Here is a 23,750-nt window from a genome sequence, read left to right as displayed (position 1 = left end):
ATTTAAGAAAATTAATTTATATTATTATATTATATTATTATATATTTTATAAGTATTTATAAGATACTTAAGTTTTTCTTAAATTACTTATAATATACTTAAATTACTTATATAATAAAATAAATAGCCTCTAAATAACCTAAGAAAAACTTAAATACCTACGAGTACCTACGAGTACCCGTTTTTACACTCTACTAGAGACTTATAAAACAGCTACTATTAACTACCAGCTAATATATCCTGCTAGACAGCTGTTAATAGCTGTTAACACCTGTTAAATTCTTTTATTTCCTATTTTTATATATCTTAAAAGTACTTATTTAGCTAGAAAACCTAGTAGGACTAAAGTCTAGATAGAAAAATAGACCTAACCTTAACCCTAAGGTCTACTCAGCACTGTGCTACAACCGAATCTAAGTTAAGGCGGGAGAAGGCTGCAGGCAGGTGTAAGCGTCGCTCGGGATCTTCCATTTACCGCCTAACATGCCGCGAGCAAGGCTGTTTGCATTCACGTTGGCGTTCAAACCAGGACGGTTCAACTTAGCGCCGCATATGCTGTCATCAAAGTGACACACATGTAGCTTGTCGGAATAAGGATAGATAGGTCCTGCCGCCTGCCGCCACACGGTCATAGGTGGTGGCAGTGTGCTCTCAATCTATCTTCATGCAGCTGGGTACGCTGATTCCCCTCGCAAGTGGCGGCCCAGGGTTGGCGAAAACCAACGCTCCATCCAGAGCACTGTAGCCAGAGTGATGATGGAGGGTGTGTAGCGTTGTGCTGAGAGTAGGGACTCGGGAGACATGCAGGGGGGACCTGGTCCAGATGGAGACAGCAGCTCGCGCTATGTTCCGGATATGAACTAGTACTGCTGTGACTAGACAATAATGGAGGAGTAACAGCGGCCTGAGAAGAGGTACAGCAAACACAGCCATACATCCAAGAGAAGTAATGCACCAGGCTGAGCACAGCTGGTGACCAAGTTAACAAGCATTTCATGCGTGGATGCTCAAGGGGGCAGTTATATTCCACTCCGAGATGGTATAGATGACGCTTTCGCAACTGCCCCAACCCCACCGAATCACGAAATTCATTGGCGCAACTCGTCTTGTAAGACGGCATGCAACAAGGTCAAGAACGCCGTTTACCTACCACGCTTCCGCAATTCATCTGCAGTTGCTAACCAATGCGAGTCTAAACTAGCCATACAATGGCATGCTAACATGAAATGATGAGGAGTCTTCTATCATTTATCGTTTTCCTGCACCCGGCTAGGGAGATTCGTTGGAACGATGGTCCATTCAAGCTCTAGTATTCGGCTATAAAAGGCACGCGGTTTCTTCTACTTCCCATAGCAGCACAGACGACTCAACTCAACTCAACTCTTTTTACGTTCCAAATACGCATTTTCCTCTTCCGAAAAGATTACAAATAGTGAGTTTTATACCTACCACTATTCACTTTGTACTGATCATGTTACAAGAATCTCCTACAATGTCGGACGTCCCGAAACTGAAGACTTGTCCTGGTTGTGATGCGAAAGTCTCTCGATCTATTATACGATGCTTGCAGTGTGGCTACACGTGGAAGAAGTAACAACGGTCACAGAAGACACAATCCTTAAAGTGGAGAGCTCGTTTTCACTTATTACATTCGTTATCATGTGCTAAGGGTGCATCACTGGGTCAAATCGGAAAGCGGAAGGCTATGACTTGGACAACATGGCATGTACTTTCACATATGATCAATTCTTCAACTTATTCTATTTATGGGCCAACTACAGTCGAATTGGGATGCGGCAGCTGTCCAATTTCGATTAACTTGCCCAATTCTGCCTTGTTGCTCCATTGCTTGTAGCATTCCAAGTATTCTTTAGGAAAGAACTCCGCTATTGCTGGGGCTAGTTGAGTGCCACGATTGTAATATGCTTCTGCATCTAGCGTTCCGGGCCATCTCTCCATGCCTGGTGGAAAATAGCCGGCATACTCCCAATCAATCAGGGCTTTTGGTTGAAGAGTTTGTGGATCCATTATGAGATTGTGAGCCGCGATATCGCCATGTTGGAAGACGTACTCGGGCTTCTCTAAAGGGAGAGTCTCCCAATGCCTTTTGCCTTTCCACGGAGGCCGCGCAGGGTCAAGCCAATGGGGGGGCATAACAAATCCATCGATACCCCGGTTTTGAGATTTTAATCTCGCGAGTTGGGGCAAAACAGTGTCTTCAATAAACTTGAGAGCATTAGAGTAGGCAAGGTTTGAGCATATCTTGCATGATGTACCATCTGCATGTTTCTCCCCCTTTGGCTTCGAACATGGTCGGCTTGGGAATTCGTCAAGGGTGACACCGTCTATGAGCTCCGTCACTAGATATCGCCGGCCATCCATATATTTTCCATGCTCAAGTAGCTTAGGCACAGGAATCGTCGTTTGCTGAGAAACTAGCTTCAAAGCTTTAGCTTCATTCGTAATACGTTCGTGATTCCTGTAAGAACTCATCTTTGGTTAGCATTTATTCTAATGTGACGAAAGGATTGTGTCTTTCAACTCAATGGTCTGCTGAAACTATACTGTTCCTTACCATGGTCTGAACCATGTAAATTTGGTACCGTCACGGTAGGGATGGTTGAAGGGAAGTCGCGATGTCTTTTTGAAAGATGTGGCAGTGAACTCGTATGTCATATCATTCGTTTCATAGGAGTTAAGGACCGGATTGGCTGTGACATCTTCAGCCCAAATTTGAGACAATTTTAAAGGTATTAAGCTAAAGATTGACTGAAGAAAAGCTTACCAGTACGTGGTTCCACGTCAGAGAAACTGTATTCGGCGTCTAACATTGAGTCTGAAGCTTCGCCCATGGTGGACTGAGTCGATGCGTCCAGTCGAGCTGCGGTGGATGAGAGAATCGTCAGGGCTGCCGGAGCTTGAAATCTCAAGCAATATCGCTATCTTCTATTCTTATCTCATTGTCGCTCGCAGGAGTGTGTTGTCCGCAGGGTTACGTGGCATGGTTTGCTCTTCTTCACCCACGCAGGCGACTGATACATGGGCGCCCAACTGACTAATCACTGCTGATGGCGCTTCCTCATTGGTGCATCGAACACGCCATACAGGCGACGGGAGAAAAAGGAGCGGCGGGGCTGAGCGATGACAGCCATTTGGCCTTGCTATCAGTCAAGCCGAGACACATCAGCTACGTGCCAAAACTAGCCAGAGAACTTAGGTGGTGAAAAAAGGTAACGTAGGTACTTGTGAGCAAAGGGAAAGACAAATTAAGGATGCGAATACGAATTTTATTTCACTTTGGACACGAGCGCCTGGACGAGGGGATGAGCAGCCAAGGGTGCTATAATCGCTAATCGAGCAAGAAAGAGAGGAAGTAGACAACGTGGGGCTAGACGAGACATGGCCGATTGTTAAAGGGCGAGGAAACTTTCGTGGAAGATGCCCTTCCACGGGAAGGCGTTTACGAATCACGCGAGGCTCTTCTCGCGGACATCAATTCCTGGGCAAAACCTCGTGGCTATGCATTCACAACTGGGAAGTCCACCAAGACCCCAAGTGGGCGAGTCAAAGTTGTGTACGCTTGTGATTGAAACAAAAACCACCAGGCTCATCTAATGGACTAGTACGCCGTACTTGGGGGTCTTAAAGTCGATCCCCCGTGGTGCTCCACACATACGGGGGGACACTGAGTAGGAAAATGGTCAGTGATCAGGAAATTCTCGGTACTTTGTTACCCTGCTATTTCCTTAGGAACCCTATGTACTTCCTTTTTTTCTTAAATAACTACACAAAGTCCCCGGTACAGCCAGTGCATTCAACCATTAGAATTGGTATCTTGGACGTCACCAGCAGCATTTACGTATTTCGCCCGGAGGGATATAATAAGAGTGCGACCACGCTTACGCTATACCCTCTCACCGCCCGCTTGACCCTAACCCTACTAGCCCCTCTAATAACGGGAGAGTGAGATTAGCTTTAATTCTGTTTATAGGTTTACAACTTCACGTGACTCTTAGTTGACTACTCACGTGCTAAAAGCTAATATTAGCCGGAACAGCTAGTTAAGTCTACGTTTTCGATTATAATATGGCAGGAAATAACGCGTCTCATTGGGCGCAGTGTTGGTTGCCACCCACCTGTTGGCCTGCCAACCTATCACCAACACCTAACAAATTCATAAAGACCCCGCTCCTCCCAGTCTAGTGCTAATTCTTCAACGACAGTCGACGATGCGCCAAAGTCATGTTTAACCAAGTAATTAACATTAAAAGCCGTATACAACAATGGAGACTCGATACAGCGATCCAAATCAACGACTATAAGCAACCAACAGGGCCAGAACAGCATTGGAAGAGGCCATGCAGAGATATCCCTACGCCTCCACCATCAAATCACGACATGGACCGCAGCCCGTCGCCTGCGAAGAAACGGCGAGTAGGACAAAGCCCAGTCGAGGAAGGTGATGTTCAGAAGACACCCACTGCCCGCTCTCGTGACGCATCAAACCTGCCCTACCGACTTTCAAATCCACCAAGCTTCGCCGCGTCCGAGTCGTCCGCTGCGTCATCGCGATATTCGAAGAGCCCCAGCCGGCGCTCAGGGAGCCCTACTAAACGATTCCACCTTCAGGCTCTCAAAAAGCCTGTGCTCTACACGCCACTCTACGATAATGCGACCGACCAGCTACCATCCGACGTACAGAGGTTGTATAGTCGGATATATGAAATTGCGGTAGAGCGAGACGCGTTCCTGCCACATGTTATCCGTGACGAAATTTGTGCGGCAACTGGCCGAAATATTAAAGGGTCATGGTTCGCTACGTCGCCAACAGAGCAGGGTAGCATGTCCCGAGACGAAGATCGGTCTATGGCCTTGAAAGAACTAGAGAAGCTTAAGGACATTGTATCTGATGCTCGGGATAGTCAGGCCCTTAATCGCTCGGAAGCCTCTTGGAATATGGAGGTTCATGGCCCACTGCTTAAACTAGCATTGAAACCTTTTAGCTCCGTCAAACGGGAGTTGGCAACGACGGCGCGGATTCTTCCACCTTTTGTACCCACCTCGGACGGTGCGGGACAGGCTGTAGAGAGCAAGATGATCGATTTTGTCCTAGTCTTGGCACTGGACAACATTCAAAGTTCAAGCGCAGACAAGACATTGGCTGAGCGGATCCGAGACACGGTGTTGTCTGAACCGAGAGACATGCAATCCGTCAACCAGACGCAGTATCAACCCGTCCAATTCCGGCCGATAGGCAGCATGATCGAGACGAAGATAACAGGTTCCGCCGAGGAGGGTAGAATTCAGCTCGGCGTATCTACAGCTGCGTGGCATCAGCGCATAGGGGCTTTCCTGGAGGCAAAGCGCTCGGCTTTTCCAGAGGAAGATGAACGCGCAATCGCCACGCTGCCACAGCTTCTGGTCTTGGAACAGGAATGGAAGCTTTATTATGCCTGTGATCGCGGCAACTGTTTGGAAATGGTGGGGGATATGTCTGTTGGAGATAACAAGAGCCTCATTGGGGCCTACATTGTTGTGGCAGTGGTGCGCGAGATCGCAAGGTACATGACTTCTACTTATAAGGAGTTCATCACCCACATATTCGAACCAGGCATATGAATCCAAGCTTAATGCAATTTCCATGGCGTCAGGCACTTCATTCGGCGATGAGGATGAGAGCGCGAGCTACTGCACAAAGAGGACCCTGAGGAACGAAGTTCCGAGAGCTCTCTGCCTCACCCCGAAAAGCCCAAGGGCCCCCCCCCATATCGCACGAACCATTTATATCTGCCCCTTAGTGACCGGTTTTGGCTGCATTTGACTCTTTGCCACTCCCTTTGTCCGGTTTTTCTGTCCCGTGCCTCCTTCCTTCGCTCGTTAAAGGCTTCCCATTCCATGCTAGCAAAGCTGCTTTCTCAGCCTGAAAATTTGTCTGCCACGTTTTAAATCCTTTAAACTCGTCTCGCTCAGCCCCTCAAGTCGGTTCTTTGCGGCGACCCTAATCTCCGATGCCGTGTTCCCAATAAAATCTCTCCTTCTGACATTTGACAATGACATGATGCCGTCTAATGTTGGGCAACGGCATAGTTGAACGTACAGGCTACATGGATCGCAGGTGGCGGGACTGCTTCACCGTTGATGTTGGTTGTCCGGGTTCCACGTAGCTCCAAAGCCACCCGCTAGAGCGTTCAGCCCTGCACCTTGTAGTCTGTGCAGGCGAAAGCTGCCATGCAGGGCAAACCCTTCCGCGAACAATCCGTCTGCTGCCACGGTCGCTTTCTTTCGCAATAGATCCTGGCTCTCAACGGCGCCAACAGTATAGTGCCAGGTAACATGCCAGCAAAATTAAACGCATTGGTTAAGTCTGCCATGAGCACCATCGCTGCCGGCGGGCCGAAGTGGAGAATCGTGTCAGCCGAGATCCGGTAGCCCGGGTACGCCTTATCCAGCACCGTGCTAACGGCCGTGAATAACGCTCCATTCATAAACTTCAATCCCTACAGTGTGTTCTTATTAACGATGATCGGCATGCCAGCTATAAACATGAAGACTAGATGTACCGGGATGCTACTATCATCTCCTTGACTTTGTATTATAATGGCTTCCTCTTCGGTTCCGGCCGTCGACCCACTTGTGTTCGGACAGGAAGATTCGAAGTGTGGCTTGCCGTTGCCTGTGAAAGGCTACAGTGGCCTCCATGTTCAGGTTCCAGTTCAATGGTGTTACAATAATAATCCCCGTCCCCCAAGGGATCACCCTGCCCTCTTCATAGCATCTGTCATTTAAAAGGTCCAGGTCGGCCTGGGTTTACGAGCCCTAGCAGGTTCTTGTCAGAAGATAATGCAATTTAGGGTCTCTAGCTGCTCGCACCTGCTCGTTCAACATCACGACTGTGGAGAACCTCTTCCAGAGAGCATGCGCTACATCGAGGTCATGCCTCTGCTCTATTCGAAAACTTACATCGTCATCCCACGAGTTCATGGTGCTCGGCTGTAGCATTGATCTCTTCTGCACAGGCCTGAACTAATAGCAGAAAATGATAATAGGTATACCGCCAAAATCCCGTGGTGAGCTACGAAGAGACTTTAGTTGTTCGTTGATAGCAAACAGCGTGCGGGCCCTTAGCATGCTAACTTCGTCGAGGATTAAAAGTTGCTTGTCCTTTTAGTGCATCCGGGACTACCCACTAACAAATCTCAGCATGGTAGTAGGTCTAGCAATGACACAGCACGCTCAAATATGTATATGAGATGTAAACAAATTATTTACATATATACACCGCCAGCGATCCATGCTTGTGCGCGCAGGCGTACAAGACTCCCTAGATCTGTGGAGCCATCACTTCTAGCCTGTTGCTCATTCATGCTATCAACGATGCGATCTATATAACGCCCAGCGCCCGATAGATGCAGAATGTGAGCAATAGCACGGTGCACAGCCAAAAGCTGGGGAGATGGAGGCTCGATATTTCGATCTTCCGTGAGGTGTAATCCTCACAACAGGGAGGGCCACCTCTGTGAACCCTGTGCGTTGGAATGTGCTAATCTCATACGTATGCTCGCGGCCGCGGATAGATGTGAAGTAGACTTCAAAATTGCCGAAGGCTCGATGCAAGTTGAGGGTTAATGTTAACGCGTTAAACGGCCTGTTAATATCTGTGCCATTGATACGATGGTCAATGTCATTGTCGAACATGTTGAGGATTTCTAGGGCGGTTTTCCTTGCTTCATTCTAATTGAAAAGCCAGTCAGTACAGAGCAGGGGAATTCACTGTATCTGATAGCTGAAAAGCGAAGAGAGAAAAGTTTATCAACAAGAATGTTGGCAGCAGCAAGAATAACAGCGTCAACCTCAACAACTTTAGCAAAGCCAACGATATTGATAGCAGCAATAATACCAAAGTCATAAAAGACAGTAGAGGGGCGATAGAGATGTCCAAGCTATGAAAAGAGGCAGCGGTGACTCACTAGCTCTTCTAAATCCGATCCGACCTGCACCAGGGAGTGTGGCATGATGTGGGCAACCTCCAAATAAGCAAACTTGCCGTCTTTAATTGGACGCTGATCATCGTCAAGCATAACATCCGCTGCTGCCTGTTTTTCTGCACGCGTCTTATCATAGACTCGTGATATAACACATCGATGCTTATCCCGAACTAGGCAGTCGCCACGAAGAGTAGATAGTCGCTCGGGTGTTCCGACGAAATCCTTACTGCTCGATCGCAGCGTTGCGGACCGGTAATGTGGTGTAGGCTGAGGCGTCTTGGCCGTTAACGCCCGTACTGTAATGGAGTCGGTTAGCACCAAGCATGTAAAGGCGCGTACACGGTTGTAGCTCCTTTTCAGCGTACATGGCATGAAAAAATTATCAACCAAGTGGTCTGCAAATCCAATTAGACGCAATAACAGCGCTGTTTCGGTTGAGAAATCGACCGCGTCTCCCTCTATCGGCAGCTCTAGAGCGCGAAATACGGCTCGCAAGATATTATCTCTGGACTTTTGGGATATAGCATATTGGTAAATGAGGTTAATAAGCTTAGGTCGATCGTATTTAGAGCTTCGGTCGGGGTCTCTATCTCGGAAGCGTTCCATGATCTCCTGGAAGCGGTGGTCGGCTTGGGTACGAATATTAGCTGGAAGAGGAGGGCTTGACGATAAGTTCACAAAGCCCTCGAGGGAGTTTTGATGCCGGAGATGAGGAGCAGCCATGCTGTCTGTACATCGGTGTAGCCTGAATAATGCCGTTCGCGTTGCGCGGATGCAGCTGATGAAGGAGGCCAAGTTGCGTTGCCTAGCAAGCAAAGGTCCCTGTGGACCGAACAGACTTTGTGGATTGGCAAGGTGGGGGGGTTCTGGTTAGAGACTAATTGACGGCACGTGTTAGATTAGTGTCGGTTATTGCAGCTAAGAGTCCTTACGGATCTAACCCCACCCTATCTTTAACGTAATAAGCGGTAAGGAGACCTGTTATAATAATTTAGGGTATTAGTTATATTAATTAGTCTTCTTTTTTATAATTTCTACCTAAAGATTTCTTAATAATATGACCCTTTATTTTACTATTATTACTACAAATATAAACTACGTGTAAGATGTAGCTAGAGTATTAATGTGACAAGGGCTTAGTAGAGAGCTTGAAGCAAAAGGGCTCAATTCAATGATAATCTTGTAGGATGTCAAAGGTCCTTGGTTCCTCCAAGCTAGAAGGCGAGGGGAGACTATCTTATATACATGAAAGGAACGGCCCGTGCCTAGTGTGCCCCATGATTATTCTACCTTGGCATCTTCAGCCTCTCCCGAACCGCGGCCCTTCTAGGCAAGAACGATTCGATGGCTATGTACTGTGGGCATTAGGCACAAAAAAATTAAAAGACTTATAGACAGGTAGATCACTCACAGTTCGGGCATGAGGTCAAATTATTGAAGCTTTGCAAGTGATAGATACTCTACAGTCATGTAGAGCAACACTTCTTATTACGGAGTGTTTAGTTCCCTCACACGTGCAAGTTAACTTTCCTGCCTGGGACGGCACGGTAACTCAACCGCCTAATGCCTGTGACAAGCATCTCATCTCGTAATACTGGTACCGCACACCCTGTGTCACTATAAGCGGACAGTTGGTCGGCACGGCCATCTTAAATGCCGCTAATCCCTGGCAATGGATTGGGGCTACTGGGAACGTCCTATGGCCAAGCACGTACTCGCACCAACACATGGTTAAATACACACACACTTGGTCCGACAGCATGTCTCCAGATACGGTGGATGGGGCATAAGCAGGCCGACGACAGGAAACCCTACCCAAAGGGATAATGCTGTCCTAGGCACTCGCATTATTTGCAAACGAGCCGCTTTACAGTAATGCGTTAAAACTAGTTACATGTTGCGATGACAGTAGTTGACAATATCTAGAGTACCCTAGATTTTAAGGCGCATAGATGAATTGTACACTCGGTTTAGGCGCCGGAGGCGGGAGCTGCATAGTTTTTAGTAGGGCGAGCGGTATTATGTATACGAGGCCACGCAGCTATGTATTCGGTTCAAAGGCGCCATCGAACGTGCCCTTCACCGGAGTCCATCTATTGGGAGCTGTATGTATGAGCGCTATAACCTATATTACCCTATAATATAATAGATATATATTTAGGCTACTATACCCTCGTATATAATTTACGTGTAATTAAATGAAAATCGTAATATATTATTATTTTCGCGTTTTTTTCGTGTTAAATTATAACCTAATTAAGTAATTAAGAGCTTAATAAAACTATTATTTATTCTTACTAGTAGCTTTAAAAGTCTCTAGTAAGTTATTAATTAAATTTAAAAGGAAATAATATAAAAATTATATCTAATATTAACCTTTAAGATATTAATAACTTAACCCTTAAAATTCTAAACTCTATTAAAATTAATTATATATATAAAGCTTAAAATAATTAAATTAAATCTTAATAATATAATTTAATAATAATTTAACTATTATAAGTAATTAAATTACCTTTATAATTATAATTATAGCGCTTAAATTAATAGAGCTTATAGTAGCTTAATTTTAGTATTTAAAAAAACCTTATATAAGCTAAAATTAAAGGGTAATTATAGCTAAGAATATTAAGTAATAATAAAAATAGCTTATAATTATTAATTTACTTTAAAAATATTATAATTAATAAGATAATAAGATTAATAAACGTATTAATTATTAAAAGTAGCTTATTATAAGCGTTAATTATAAAGAAAAAAAAATTATCATTATAATAATCTCTTAAATAACTGAAATTAATAGTTAACTTAATAAAATATATATATTTTAAATAAAATATTAAAAATTACGTTTTTAAATAAATTAAGCTCTTTTAATATTATTATTACTTAATATTATTAAATTTTAAACCTATTATTAAGCGTGTTTTTTAAAAATAACATATTATTATTTTTTTATATGTAAAATATACTAAGAGGTGTAGGTTATAGAGTCCCTAACTAAATTAAGCTAGTTATATGCATACAGCGCTCATGCATATAGCTCCTAACAGATGGACTCCTTCACCGTCGGGACCGCGTTATCGACTTGCAGACCCTACCATAACTCCATAAGTGAAATGACAACCAACTGCATAAACGAAGCTAATGAGACACCGATAATATTGTTACCACCTGAGGGTTTGCAGTGCTTAGACTGCTATTTGTAATGAATCCGGCTAGCGAACATAACTGAGTCACGAACAGCAAGGCAGTAATTGCGAAGCATGCAAGTCGCTGCATTCTTCGTGGTTACACAGACTATTAACTTTGCAAAGGCAGTACTCAACCACTAGTTCTCTCATCATTCCTCGCTTATCTTCTCAAATACAAAGCCGTCTCTACATTCACATGTTTCCATGCAGTGCAGTGTTCTGTGGCTTCCTTTGGTGGCCTCCTCTAGTGATTTAGTGGCCCACTTAAAAGCTAATTAAGGACCCGAGCCTAAGTGGCCCCACCTAAACCATGAGGACTTGTTTTTGTGGGAGACTAGACGGCTGTTTTAACTTAACAGGCTTGTAGGGCCATAAAGATAAAACAAACTCAACCATCTATTCCGGGAATCTTTTGCTTGTCGTAAGGTCCTCAAATTAGAGATTGTCAGTTAACTAAGCAGAGTCGCTCGGATACAAGGTAGTAGTGGGTTTAGGGGCCGCGGTGAGTTCCATCCCGTTCCCCGGGCAACCCACGATTGCATGTTACGCCAAAGCATGGATGGATGTCAACCCAGGATCTGCTCCTTAGAGGCGCAACATCACCAAAACACTCAAAACCTTCCTTGCGTCGACACCCATGATGCGCGATTCGGAAGTTCTAAGTTGGCGCGAATCTGTTGTTACGCGTTCAAGGGAACATACCATACCCGACGAGCTCCAAGAGAGTCACCCGGCCTACACCAAAAGAGCAAGGCGAGGAGAATTGCTATCGCCCTCTCCTTCCGCCCCAGTTCATGGATGCACCAGCTATCGACAAATGTCTACGTCCGCTTCACAGCAAAAGCAAAAGCGGCGCTTGCGCGACAACCCAGAGCCTATTGTTCTTGAGTCAGACATAGAGCTAGACCGTACTCCTCGTGCTAAGAAATCTACTTCAATATTTGATTTGGATGACAGGAGCATCTCCTTAGGAGACTCGACACCTTCCCGCGCCTCATCTAAAGCCTCCAAAGCATCTCGCAATTCTTCACCGAGGAAACAGTTTCGAAACGCAGAGTTACAGCAAACCGGATTCCGCACCGCTAGTTTTAAAGATGAAATACAATCACCGTCACTAAAACAATTACGCCGGGACCTGATCGGCATCCAGAGAGGAGATAGGATATTGCCTCAAGGCTTGCGAGCTCAGGTTTGTGCCGCTATTTTACTTTGACACCATAGCCATGTGCTAATATCTTCTCCAATAGCTAGACTCGGAATTTGACATTCCTTGGTTTGCTTATTCAGATAGCGAAGACTCGACCTCTTACCGGTATCCGGGCCTGGAAAAAATTCGTCAGATCTTCGAACGAGCAAAGAAATGCCGCGATGGCCACCATGGGGAGTCATCTTGGAATATGGACGTTCATTCTAAGTTCTTTGAATGGGTGTTAAGAGACCCCGAAAGCAGTGGTCCTCTCGACTACCGTTATTGGTAAGCTTTGTAACGTGGGATTTTAGGCCTAACTGACAATTTCACAGTCTAATCGCTGGCCTCCTCCCACAGTACAAACCTAAAGATGCTCCAAGTAAAATGGTGGACTTTTGCCTTGCTATCGAAGTAAACGAAGAGGAGGAGCGGATTATCAACTTTCTTTGCCGAAGTCGACCAGGATTCTCGATTAACCACACTGATTGGGGGGACTTGAACAAGTTCCCTATCGCCATATCGGTAGAAACAAAAGGACATGGAGATCCCTACGACACTGCCTTGCTCCAGGTTGCTACTTGGCACGCCTCTCAATGGCGTAGCTTACGTTGGGGAGGCAAGGCTTTGTCTGCGATCGAATTTCTTGCTGGGATTATTGTGATTGGCCACGATTGGCGATTCGTTGCCACAGTACTCGGTGAGGATGACAAAGCGACGACATTCGAATCGATCCCCATAGGGAGCACGGATTCAATATTTGCTATATACACCTTATTTGCCGCTCTACAAAGGTTGAAACGGTGGGCGGAGTCCACATATTGGCCAGCTTTTAAATGTGACATGCTTGGGGATACCTCGTCGGAAGGCTGAAATGGCAATGTCCCTCAGCCAGAGCTATAACAAGAAAACTATATTTTTAATTTTTAAAAAAGCTTAAATATTAAATAAGAAATTAAATAAAATACTTAAATTATAATAATAAATACATAAATTAGCTAATATTATAACTAATTAATTAATATAAAAAGTAAGTTCTTTTACCTTTTAATAAGCTAAAAAACTAGATTATATAATTTTATAAAAAATTATTATATTATATTATATTATAAAAACTATATTATATAGTTTTTTAAGTTTTAAGCTTATAAGAATATATAAGAACCCATTTTTTTATATTAGCTTATAATATAAGATTAATATTAGTTATTTATAAAACTTATAATTCTATAAGTATTTTATTAAACTTAATATTATTTATTATATTAGAAACTATAAAAACTATAAAACTATAAAACTATACTACCTTTATAGCTCTAATAAAAAGAGAGAGAGAAGTAACTTATAAGCTATTAAGTGTAAATCTTATTAGTATATATTACGCGTTTATATTAAACTTTATAGTATAAGTTATTAATATAAACTCTATTATTTTAATTATACTTCACGTATAAATAGCTAAAGTTATTTTATAATAGCCTTTACTAGCAGTGTAGCACGCACTATAATAAATTACTAATTAGCTAATATATTTAACGTATTATAATACGTTTATAATATCTTATGTAGTTAGTTATAGTTCCCTAGCTTAGGAATAGCTAAGTATAGTGTTATTAAATGCCCTTTATTTAGCTAGTTTTTTTGATATTTTTTTTAGTTGATTCAGCTGTGCCAAGGGGCAATCTAGCGCGCCATTATAGAAGAAGGCTGCCGAATACCGATCAGTCGGTGCCTTATTGTCAGTTATTGATTACTCAATGGACGCTGCTCTTATACTCGCCATCTGTCCAAAATGACGGCATGTCACTAACATTAAAGACCAATGCATTCAGAAATGGGTCTACGACCACAAATTCATTCGTTTTCATGTCGAGCACTTCCAGCCCTGCGTGGCTATCCTATAGCAATAGCGTAACAGCACCAAATTCAGCGTTGGCACCGGCACCAAACTGAACCTTGCCAGTCACCAAGCCCTTCGGCGGCGATGGAGGGTAGTGAAGTAATCATCGAAGCACCGAAACCGTGCAGCCCACAGTGAGCTTGTCGAGGGCATCTACTCTAGGCAGAGGTTCTTTGCACTTTGCCAAAGGTCATTTACGTTCAAGATGACCCCGTCAATGTTTTCTGGATCCAAGCCAACTTTATCGACGACGACTTCCATCTCGTCTTCTCTGTTATTCACATCGCTGCCGATAGTCTTGGTGTGACAGACTGTGACGGGGGCAGGGATCCTGGGCGCAATAATCAACTTTAAGGTATCAAAAGTTCACGGTTTTCTAAGAGGCCTTTAAGAGTCAGAGGTCTCTATAATTTCAAGGAGTCGCTGAGCCCTGATAGCCCGAGGCAGCTCTCGTTTAGGGTCCGGTCTCGGGCCTCGTGATACCTTGCTTGGCCTAACCGTGTGACACGCACCGCTAGCTACCTACCTAGGTAGGTATTTAAGTATCAATGATGTCAAATTCAAGCCTTAATTAGCGGTTTAATTGCCAAGTAGCTCTTAGGTACTCGTGCCACGCCCCATCTTAGGTTGTCCAGCTAGCAAAGCCCTCCGTGCTCACCACCCGGGCACCTTAGTTGTTAAGATTGTAGAGTGTTCATCTCGTAGTTGTATTAATCTTGTAAAGGTTAGGGGACTAGCTCACTATATATACATATACCAGAGTGCCCGTATCGTTATCTCCACGTGACTACTCGCCTATTCCAACATTAGTAGTAGACCAGGCCGCGTACGCCACCTTGCTTTATAGCTATAACTATAAAGAAGATAGCGCATAGAGCTATATACTGTAGCTAGTTGGCCTTACTTACAAGGTCAATCTATGCTTTCGTGTCTCCTCATGCAAGTAGATGTGGTAAAAGCCGCTCTAATACTATTGGTGCTGGCGAGGTCACGTGCTTAGGATTGTGTTCGTAGGACACGTTAACGGGACGCGGTTACTCGTGTGCTCGTTTACTCCTTGATACCAAATCACTCTATTCACCATGGGGACTCGAGGCCTCAAGATTGTGCGCTTTCGTGGCCGTTATTACATTTACTACAATCAGTTCGACAGCTACTTTGAAGGTCTCGGCGCCGAAATCGTTGCGAGCGTTCCGACCGAACCCGACAAGTATCAGGGTACGTGCGATTGAACCGTCCACACAATTAATACAATACGTGCGAACGCTATGCTAACTCAACACTGCGCAGAATGGCTCACGTCTATGCGAGCCCAGTATGCGGCCAAGCAACGCGCTCTTGAGCAACACGTATACGAGATTCGCGACGGATCCGAACCTGATTATTCCTTTTTTGACGAACTCGAGGTGCTCCCATCAGAGTTGCAGCGACTCGACGACTTTGACGCCGAATACTTCTACATTATCAATCTTGATCATGAGGTTCTCACCATAAACTTTAGCATACATTGGCAGCTTGGAAATATCCCACGCAAAGACCAGCTTTGGCTTCGTGCCATCGCAGATAGCATCTACCCTTTTAAGCCCACAATATCCCTCGACCTTTGCCCGCAAGAGCACATGGCCTCTCTGGCTTTAGAGCTCCCCAGACGGGACCGCAAGATCGCGTATGACTTTGACATTGTAACCCCAAACATGGATATCGCTGAGCCACGAAAAGCGTTTCTTACCTCGGTTCTTGCCAGGATTATGATTGACTACAAGGATACCATTGTTCGATTTGGAAGGGAGTGGAGCCCAGACTCGTTTCCTTTTCGTGAGTTGGCCTTTGCCCTCGTCTCTATTGCATCTGGCCAGGCTAAATTCCATTCGTTTCCCGCTCAGCCATGTAACCCTCGAAGTTGCTGCATCTACGGCTGCAAGCAGAAACACCTTCCCAAGTCCTCTGGATGTCTTGGTCAAGAGTGGGCTGGCGATTGCGCTCCATTGCTCGAGTTTGGCTCCATGTCCCACCGACCTGGCGACCCTCCCGGAACATCACCTATGGAGACCATGTACTGGCACGAGGACGTGCTTGTCAGCCTCACATTAGTCGTCGACGGCAAGGCTATCACGAATGCCGTTGCTTGGGGCATCAACAAGCGGCGGGCAAGCTTTCAGGTAGTCGTCCTGTCACTCTTCGAGGTGTCCTTTGCAGACGTCTTTTTATATGATGACGATGAGCCATTGGTCGAAGTCAGCAAAAGTGTCAATCTTTCGCCTCTTCGCGCAAAGTATTGCGTAAGCACGCATCCGCGCGAGAGACCAGAGCTAAAGCCGGATAGGGAGATGCACCGTCACTCCGGCGAGCTCCTCATGGAGCCAAGCTGCATCGGGACCGAGGAAAGATTACGAACCTTATTCCCCGGACTCGCTGTGCTCGTCAACTTCTTCCAAGCCGCCGCAAGCCGCCGCGCAGCATCCAAGCCTTTAGTCCTTGTCCCGCTCGTTAACTCGTTGGCAGTCACCGCGAACCCCAGCACAGCATCCAAATCGCCAGTCGCTCTCCCGTCTGAACTGCACGACCGGATTCTAGACTTTGTCGACTACGATACGTGGAAGACTTGCCTGGTTGTGTCACCAAAATTCCGTCGTTACTGCCTCAGCAAGTACAGACTTGACAATCAGACGAGCATCGTGGCAGGCCCCTTTGTCGAGTATCGCAAGTTTCGCCTCAAGGAGGAACCCCTGTTGTCGTTTGACTTTGAAGATATGCAAACGGGCAGGATATTTCGAATGATGCAGGATCAGTTTCGTTTTCGGACGAAACAGTACAACTGGATGCCCCTTATTGGTAGCGACCGGAAGGCGCTCATGTTAGACACGGTTGTCCAGTTTGAGCCGGTCCAGACCGAAACTCTACCACCAACATAGCCTCCGTGACAAAGATACTATGATACCATGTTATAGTATGCTGGCAGCTAGTTAATCTCTTAATAATAACGTTCCATATATGAAGTCGTTCTTTTCAATGCAAATGTTTTTTTACGGCCCCACAAGCTCCGTCCTAACACAGTGTTTATGAACGTTAAAATGCTGACGGTAAGTTCCCTGTCTTCTAGTGTATGGATTTGTTGACGGTTGGGTTATCTGGAGCAGGTAACTTGATCGGAGCGTGTGAGTAGAATTGTCACCCGTCCTGAGCCGGTGAATAAATTGCTCACCACGGTGATGACTAGGTCTTTTTGGCTACCTTGCCGGTAAAATGCTTACTTTTGAACAAATGTTACTACTCTTGCCGTGGACGCTAACCGGGGGGGCCAAACCAAGGCCACATTCGAAACCGTCGCACGTCCTCAGGTAATACTTGTCGGCGTAACCTTGATGATCCGGGTTGCCAAACATGTTGCCTTGATGTTTATAGGGCGGTTCATAAAGGGGCTTGCGTCTGCAGCGGTTTGGGCCGTGGGACTGGCGCTCCTTGTTGACACCGTTGGCAAGAGCGACGCCTCCATCGCCAAGGGATACGTGAACATTGGATTCAGCTTCGAACTGTCCTTGGACCTATCATTGGAGGCATCACTTACTCATCCGGTGACTTCAACGCCACCATGGCCATCGCTGTCGGCCTCCTCGACTAGGATTTGGCTTTGAAACTATTGATCATGGACAAGAAGGATTTGCCCGCCGAATAGCTGACCCATGGAGCTGGTGTTGAAGAGCAACATTGAACTATCCACACAAGCCGCATGCACACTTCCACTCCAAGAGCAGCGTCGAGACGATGTGGCCTGGAGCCGGGTGGAGAAGCCGGAGAAGAGTCCGGACATCAAATTCGCGCACCAGACTCTAATCAAGTCGACCAGATTATTGATCAATCTGACCTGTTTTCTAGTTCAGGCCGTCACTATGAGGGCCTTTGAGGTCTCGCTCCCCATCCACCTTCGAGAGATGGCTGGATACGAACCGTTCAAGACAACGCTCGTCTTCAGCCTTCCTAGGCCCCATGATTAGTTAGTATCCATCTCCGATTAGCACGCTGTGGTAGCTAACCAGGCCTCAGGGCGGCTTTGCGACAAGGTTGGCAACCGGCTAGTAGCCTCTACAGGCTACATTACATTCTCGTCCTTCTTTGACTCCATACCGGCGATGACAGACTCAAAGAAATCGGGCCATTTGTTGGTCTTGGTTTCATTGGTATCGCCATGTGCATGATCATGACCCCAGTTTTGAGCGACATTTTCGGTGCCGTCGAAGATCTTGAGACGGAGCAGCCAGGCCGATTCGGTTCCTATCGCACTTTTGCCTAGACGGTAGGCTAACAGAACTGATCCAACTCGAGATTATCCCAGCCTTTGGTGTTCTGATCAGGTTCAATAAACAGTACGGCCTATTTGAGTTTGCGTATACCGCGGGGGTTCTCATCGGTCTCGTACTTGGCTTGAAGGTCATCTGGACGAGGTGTCGATGACACTAACCCCTATAATAGCGGAATGACTTGCGTCAGAGTTTGGACGGTTCCGACCGACCCCAAGTTTTGGTGAGTTCGGTGCAAATGTCTGAGATTCGGCTACATTTTAACCTTTTAACCTATGGAAGGCATTGTCAATATGCTCGCCGTCAGGATCATAGCCTTATCGAAAACTTGACCACTTGTACCCCGTCGAACTTGGCCGCCAGTGGAACTGACGAAAAATAATATCAAATAGCATCAGTCGCTGTATTCTCTAGAATCTGCAAGATACTTGGATAGACATCAAGGAGACGTTATATTATCCTCTAAAGTAAGCCTCTTAAAGCGATCATAAAAATCTTTTAGCATCCTATTACATAAGTCAAGTACCAAGAAAACAATTCTTTTGTTTTCCTGGTTATCCTTGAGCCTTTTAGTACCAGACCTTTATTCGATCCGCATTATCCGCTGTAACCGCCCTGGTCTCCCAATAGTAGTGGCCGGCGCTCATCACGCATGTACGGCATCGTACTATCTCCTTCTGAAAGCATGCGAGCCTTGATAGTAACAAAAATTGTCAGCACCGCACCAGTACACGCTCCTAGTACAGTAAAGGCGACGTTGATGGGAGTAGGGTTTCCATCGAGGGCCCTGTGTATGAGAGCGTCAAGACCTGACTGCGCGAGATTGATTACTCCCGAAACGCATATCAACGTGCCATAGATACGCCCAAAGGTAGTGAAACCAAATATTTTAGTTGCGTAGTCCCTATTTGATATATCAGTAATGATGTGCACGCCTTTGTTGTCAGGTTACTTACGAGATGGCCGAATAGTACAATGGTCGAAAGATGACAAACCCAACAACAGTAACGTAGCCTGCCCACAAGTATGGCAGACAGTTGAGCGTGCCAATAATAATGATAAACGTTGTTAAGAAGCCAACTATCGTGGGTATGCTGTAATTGTTGAGCAGCATGCCTATAAAGGGAGTTGTGACGACCCCTCCCACTGGTAAAGCGATGTCAAAAAAGCGGTTAACCCTTGCGGAGAGGTCGTCAGAACCCAGCATGTATCGATACTGAGAACGTATAGTAGCGATGAAGAAGTTCATGCGCAACATCTGGATACTAGTCAACAAGAGAATGAGCATGAACCAAGGACTGAGCAACTGCCCGCGAGTCGGGACCCCGTGCATGACACCCCACACGCCACTGGCCGTCTGCCGTGCCTCATTGATCCTCCTCTGTTCGTCACGACGTTCGGAGTCTCCGGTTATAGACTCAATTTGGTCTAATTTTGCCATGCGGTGTGCCGCACGAGCGTCTTGTACTCTTGTCAACTCCCCTGCATCTTCCGCGTCGTCGTCTGACTCATGGACATCACGGCTGCTGTCTTGCGCTTCTTCAATCTTGTGCTCAAGTTCGGAAATGGTGTGATAGGACTGTTGTGGCATATAGCTAAGCTCAGCGGCGAGGATGAGAATGGGAACCATGGCATAGCCGAAGAAGAATTTTGCAACGGAAAACCGGCCGCCTGTTGCTTCGTAAACCATGCGGAAGAGAAGAAAAACAGCTGCCGACGCATCGAATGCTCCCGTAGTCATGGCCACAATTATGCCCGAAAACTTTGGAAGAGCATTTGCCAGCTCAAAACTAGGGATGAAAATGAAGGTTCCCCCCAGTGAAAGTAGCACATTGGCCACGAGATAGGCATCGAGCTTGGGAATGGCAAACGAGACGGCCATCAAGAGACTGCCTGAGAGAAGAAGCACGCAAGCGACGATCCAGCAAGTGCGCCTGCCATACTGGTCGAGAATATAGCCAGCTAAAAGCGACGATACATTCGCAGTAACGGATGCGACGGTAAAGAAAAGGTTCAGCCGCAGATCCTGCTCGTCACAAGGGACAATGGCAGCGGGATTCGAGTTGTGCGAAAGACGGTCGTCGCTGCGATGACACAAGTCGCTGTAGACTCCTTCAGCAACCAAGACAGGTTTAAGTGCAGCGAAGCCAAATACGATGCCGGCAGACAACCAGCAAGCTGCGATAGCAGTCGCTACCTGGACTAAGAAGCCGTAGGGTCAGACATGTGCAGTTTTGGCAGAGAATTCAAAGGGCTTGTACCGATTCGTTTCGCAACAGAAACCTTGTATGCAGCGATGTGGGCTTCTTCGGAATCCGAGCCGGCTGGTGAAAAGTTCATGCGTTGCCACTCAGGTTTGCTGGGGGTTGCAACGCGAGCCACCGATAAAGTCTCTTGGTCTGCGTTGCTCGAGGGACGCTCATCCGCGGGGGGAAATTTATACTCGAAGCCGTCGGCTTGAGTTACGTGCTGGGCCAACGACATTTCCCCAGGGGAGGGGTGTATGATGTGTAACCCAAATTACTCTTAAGCCTAGAGTCGCAGGATGATGCACCCAGGGGAGCGTTGATAGACAGTGGAATATGACTTGTACAAGCAGGCAATATCACAATAGGGTGTCAACTGGTCTGTTCCTCCCAACTGGGCATGGGTCGCCGCAGAACAAATACGGTTATGTTATTCAATGGCCTATGAATGTAAACGCAGTCAGCAGCAGAATATTCCAGAGAGTGAATATACAGGGAGGGGCCCTTGTCTACCTATATGTGCACCAAACAGACCGTTGATCCATTGAATGACTGGAGGCGGCGCGCTGGTCTTCAAGAACTCATATGCATTCTCAGCAACCGAATAAAGAGTCGCATGGAATGGGTGTAGCGTGAAAACGTTTATAAAGAGCTCTAGCTTAGTAAGCCCTGCATAGGTTTTTGGTAGCCGAGCGATTTGATAAAGCGGACATTTCCTGATCGCTGCGGGAATCTCTGATCCCAAGATCCCTGAACTTGCCTGAAGGAACACAAGCATGCAGGTGTGGTAAAAGGCTAGAAACTTCGGCTGGCCCACCTTATTCAACGGGCTATACCTAAACTGGGTGACTCGGAGAATCATCAGTTTTGGCGACTGTCTGGTTTTGAAATTTTTACATGGCATACATACTCCCTACATCTTCGTCGTAATCGAAAGAGCATGCATTTACAGCGCCGTTTGATTCGCGCTTCAGACGAGACGCTGCCCGCGACCAGTTGACCTGGAGCACCTCCTCATGACACTAAAGTCCCAAAATTTGGCGCAAGCTGCGTCAACTGGTCGGCTAAAGTTTAACTCGCGTGTTACGTTGACATCAGATGTCCACTAGCTTTGGTGCATTGGGCACTCCACAACAAGACCCGGTCACAGGCCCAGCATTCAACGGGCAATGGGTCAAGGTGTGTATAGGTCCGAACTGTCCAAGAGTTGAAAGTTGGGGGTAAAGAGTCCTGCTGCAGATGAGCTTCACCCGGGAGGCCGAGGTTTCGACCAGCTCATAGTACAAGTCTCAATCTATGGCTCTCTCTCCTACAACCGTCCATCCAGCATGTCATTGGCCCCCCCAGGCCACAACCCAACGTGTCCTCACCTCTACTGCATGGTTTGTCGTGTCCCGGGTTAGGCATTCAGGGCTCCCACCCATTACCGGCATCTTGGGCTGTGGCCCATGGCAACAATGGTCAACCCTTGGATTTCCTGGTCAGAATTATCTCGCGACTTCGCCGAGGCTACTGCCGCAGTCCATCCTCCAGTAACCAGGCGATGGAAATGGTGTAGGGGCGGCGGCAGGGGAAAACCCTTTCAATGAATCAAAGATTATTAAGCACTTTGCCTTTGAAGAGAAAACCTCCGCGACCAGCCGCCCGTTGTTTAGAAGAACTAGCCTTCTAATGCTCGTAGCTCCTGGGTCCCGAAGAAACTCGGACCTCATTGTCGAGACCGGCTTTGCAGAGGATGATGGATTTTCCGTACGTCATCTTCTATGCTGTTAGTACAATGGGCGCGCGCAGCGAAAAGCATGGTCGAGTGGCCTGCAGATTTCATCCCACTACCAGCCCACTAACAGCTTCATGGAGAGGAAAAAAACGGAGAGTTGAAGGGAGAGGTCGGTTTGATTTGATCTACCGTTTAAGCGCCGGAAGCATACAGCTACACATATCCCTTACAGGGACAAGCGGCGTGCTAAGGCTAGGCACAACTAAATACCAAGTAAAAACGGAACTCAAGTGCGCCCTCCGCACTCGCAGTAACTCTTTGCTTTCTGCGTAAACGCCATTCATGTTGAACAATCGTTGGGGCTGGACTTTTAGCGGTCAAGTCCCATGCCTTGGCAACTTTAGGGGTGCTTGAGATATTTTATCTGACCTTTTTTTTCTAGCACTATGCGTAAGAGACATCAGCCAAACGACCGATGAGTTGTTCTGTCCAAAGGAGCGAGCGACGAATTCTATTCAATCGAGTCAATCTACGAAGGCCTGAGTATCCAGCCTCTAGCCTTGCCACCTGATTTCCTAGTTACATCGACAGGATAGCAATTTCGACATCTTTATACAAGATATCCTCAAAACTTGGTCTTCACTGTCGGTCGCCTTTCGCAATCCTATCGGCCTGACCTTCTGCAGCTGTTTTCCCTCCAGGACGCTCCGTCGGAGTGTTCTTGGACTTGTCGGCAGCGGCTGCGCCTTCAGGTGTATCCTTAAACTTGGTGCTGCCGCGGAATCCCTTTCGTTGGGCATTGGTAAGTTGAGTTCTCTCTTCCTGCTCTTGAGTAGGAAATCCCCCGTTGTTCGGTGCAGGTGCCTTGGCAATCCTGTCAGCCTGACCTTCTGCAGCTGTTTGCCCTCCAGGGCGCTCCGTCGCACGCTGCAGAATATCAGTTATCTGCTCGCTGGCTGAAATATCTCGGGTCTGCAGGTCACCCTGGTCTCCAGCTCAATCATATCCTCTGTACTGATGGATAAGCGGGCTGGGCCGGAGCATGCTCACAAATCATGTTTTGTTCCTAGGCAAGATGACGGCGAGGCGGCACATGAGAAGTTGAGAACAACTGTCCCTCTTTCATGACTCGCTACGCATGGACAATTCTGTTCATGTAAATCTTACTACATATAGCTAAGCTTATAATAAGTTGTATTATTTACTCAAGCTTATGCGCTTAAGATA

The 23,750-nt window shown here is 46.4% G+C and overlaps 6 protein-coding genes across 7 annotated transcripts; 3 read left to right on the top strand and 3 right to left on the bottom strand.

The window, feature by feature from the left end:
* Nucleotides 1-1,726: 1,726 nt before the first annotated feature.
* Nucleotides 1,727-3,109, bottom strand: J3458_009612 (uncharacterized protein). 2 transcript variants are annotated; one of them, XM_066119888.1, is made up of 3 exons: nucleotides 2,786-3,109; nucleotides 2,576-2,711; nucleotides 1,727-2,479 (listed from the first exon to the last, which is right to left on the bottom strand). In XM_066119888.1, exons 1-3 carry the CDS (start codon nucleotides 2,850-2,852, stop codon nucleotides 1,765-1,767), a joined length of 918 nt encoding a protein of 305 aa, XP_065975685.1. In that variant the 5' UTR covers nucleotides 2,853-3,109; the 3' UTR covers nucleotides 1,727-1,764. The 2 variants fall into 2 exon arrangements, with proteins under 2 accessions (XP_065975685.1, XP_065975686.1); XM_066119889.1 differs by having other exon boundaries at nucleotides 1,727-2,711.
* Nucleotides 3,110-4,180: 1,071 nt separating this feature from the next.
* J3458_009611 (uncharacterized protein) lies at nucleotides 4,181-6,649 on the top strand. The gene has a single exon (XM_066119887.1). It carries the CDS (start codon nucleotides 4,243-4,245, stop codon nucleotides 5,617-5,619), a length of 1,377 nt encoding a protein of 458 aa, XP_065975684.1. The 5' UTR covers nucleotides 4,181-4,242; the 3' UTR covers nucleotides 5,620-6,649.
* On the bottom strand, nucleotides 6,503-8,801 carry J3458_009610 (uncharacterized protein). Its single transcript, XM_066119886.1, has 4 exons — nucleotides 8,351-8,801; nucleotides 7,968-8,281; nucleotides 6,961-7,731; nucleotides 6,503-6,816 (listed from the first exon to the last, which is right to left on the bottom strand). Exons 1-3 carry the CDS (start codon nucleotides 8,706-8,708, stop codon nucleotides 7,369-7,371), a joined length of 1,035 nt encoding a protein of 344 aa, XP_065975683.1. The 5' UTR covers nucleotides 8,709-8,801; the 3' UTR covers nucleotides 6,503-6,816; nucleotides 6,961-7,368.
* Nucleotides 8,802-11,808: 3,007 nt separating this feature from the next.
* On the top strand, nucleotides 11,809-13,272 carry J3458_009609 (uncharacterized protein). The gene is made up of 3 exons (XM_007817019.2): nucleotides 11,809-12,368; nucleotides 12,427-12,653; nucleotides 12,701-13,272. Exons 1-3 carry the CDS (start codon nucleotides 11,817-11,819, stop codon nucleotides 13,236-13,238), a joined length of 1,317 nt encoding a protein of 438 aa, XP_007815210.2. The 5' UTR covers nucleotides 11,809-11,816; the 3' UTR covers nucleotides 13,239-13,272.
* Nucleotides 13,273-15,196: 1,924 nt separating this feature from the next.
* Nucleotides 15,197-17,297, top strand: J3458_009608 (uncharacterized protein). Its single transcript, XM_007817018.2, has 2 exons — nucleotides 15,197-15,483; nucleotides 15,556-17,297. Exons 1-2 carry the CDS (start codon nucleotides 15,348-15,350, stop codon nucleotides 17,175-17,177), a joined length of 1,758 nt encoding a protein of 585 aa, XP_007815209.2. The 5' UTR covers nucleotides 15,197-15,347; the 3' UTR covers nucleotides 17,178-17,297.
* Nucleotides 17,298-19,009: 1,712 nt separating this feature from the next.
* J3458_009607 (uncharacterized protein) lies at nucleotides 19,010-21,499 on the bottom strand. The gene is made up of 3 exons (XM_066119885.1): nucleotides 21,320-21,499; nucleotides 19,517-21,248; nucleotides 19,010-19,464 (listed from the first exon to the last, which is right to left on the bottom strand). The coding sequence occupies exons 2-3, from the start codon at nucleotides 20,440-20,442 to the stop codon at nucleotides 19,158-19,160; spliced, it is 1,233 nt and encodes a 410-aa protein (XP_065975682.1). The 5' UTR covers nucleotides 20,443-21,248; nucleotides 21,320-21,499; the 3' UTR covers nucleotides 19,010-19,157.
* Between the last annotated feature and the right edge of the window lie 2,251 nt (nucleotides 21,500-23,750).

Source organism: Metarhizium acridum (genome assembly GCF_019434415.1).
Source record: "Metarhizium acridum strain ARSEF 324 chromosome Unknown scaffold_141, whole genome shotgun sequence".
Taxonomy (NCBI): domain Eukaryota; kingdom Fungi; phylum Ascomycota; class Sordariomycetes; order Hypocreales; family Clavicipitaceae; genus Metarhizium; species Metarhizium acridum.
This window is presented reverse-complemented; position numbering and strand designations above follow the sequence as displayed.

What these genes read in the sequence shown, in the direction of transcription:
- J3458_009612 (XM_066119888.1), bottom strand. Translation starts at nt 2,852, where the DNA reads ATGGGCGAAGCTTCAGACTCAATGTTAGACGCCGAATACAGTTTCTCT. An exon ending in TGACGTGGAACCACGTACTG is followed by an intron (nt 2,712 to 2,785) that starts GTAAGCTTTTCT and finishes AAGATGTCACAG; the next exon opens with CCAATCCGGTCCTTAACTCC. An exon ending in TTTACATGGTTCAGACCATG is followed by an intron (nt 2,480 to 2,575) that starts GTAAGGAACAGT and finishes GAGTTCTTACAG; the next exon opens with GAATCACGAACGTATTACGA.
- J3458_009611 (XM_066119887.1), top strand. Translation starts at nt 4,243, where the DNA reads ATGTTTAACCAAGTAATTAACATTAAAAGCCGTATACAACAATGGAGA.
- J3458_009610 (XM_066119886.1), bottom strand. Translation starts at nt 8,708, where the DNA reads ATGGCTGCTCCTCATCTCCGGCATCAAAACTCCCTCGAGGGCTTTGTG. An exon ending in TGATAATTTTTTCATGCCAT is followed by an intron (nt 8,282 to 8,350) that starts GTACGCTGAAAA and finishes ACTCCATTACAG; the next exon opens with TACGGGCGTTAACGGCCAAG. An exon ending in GATCGGATTTAGAAGAGCTA is followed by an intron (nt 7,732 to 7,967) that starts GTGAGTCACCGC and finishes CTTTTCAATTAG; the next exon opens with AATGAAGCAAGGAAAACCGC.
- J3458_009609 (XM_007817019.2), top strand. Translation starts at nt 11,817, where the DNA reads ATGATGCGCGATTCGGAAGTTCTAAGTTGGCGCGAATCTGTTGTTACG. An exon ending in CTCAAGGCTTGCGAGCTCAG is followed by an intron (nt 12,369 to 12,426) that starts GTTTGTGCCGCT and finishes CTTCTCCAATAG; the next exon opens with CTAGACTCGGAATTTGACAT. An exon ending in CCTCTCGACTACCGTTATTG is followed by an intron (nt 12,654 to 12,700) that starts GTAAGCTTTGTA and finishes ACAATTTCACAG; the next exon opens with TCTAATCGCTGGCCTCCTCC.
- J3458_009608 (XM_007817018.2), top strand. Translation starts at nt 15,348, where the DNA reads ATGGGGACTCGAGGCCTCAAGATTGTGCGCTTTCGTGGCCGTTATTAC. An exon ending in CGAACCCGACAAGTATCAGG is followed by an intron (nt 15,484 to 15,555) that starts GTACGTGCGATT and finishes AACACTGCGCAG; the next exon opens with AATGGCTCACGTCTATGCGA.
- J3458_009607 (XM_066119885.1), bottom strand. Translation starts at nt 20,442, where the DNA reads ATGGCCGTCTCGTTTGCCATTCCCAAGCTCGATGCCTATCTCGTGGCC. An exon ending in TTGTACTATTCGGCCATCTC is followed by an intron (nt 19,465 to 19,516) that starts GTAAGTAACCTG and finishes TATATCAAATAG; the next exon opens with GGACTACGCAACTAAAATAT.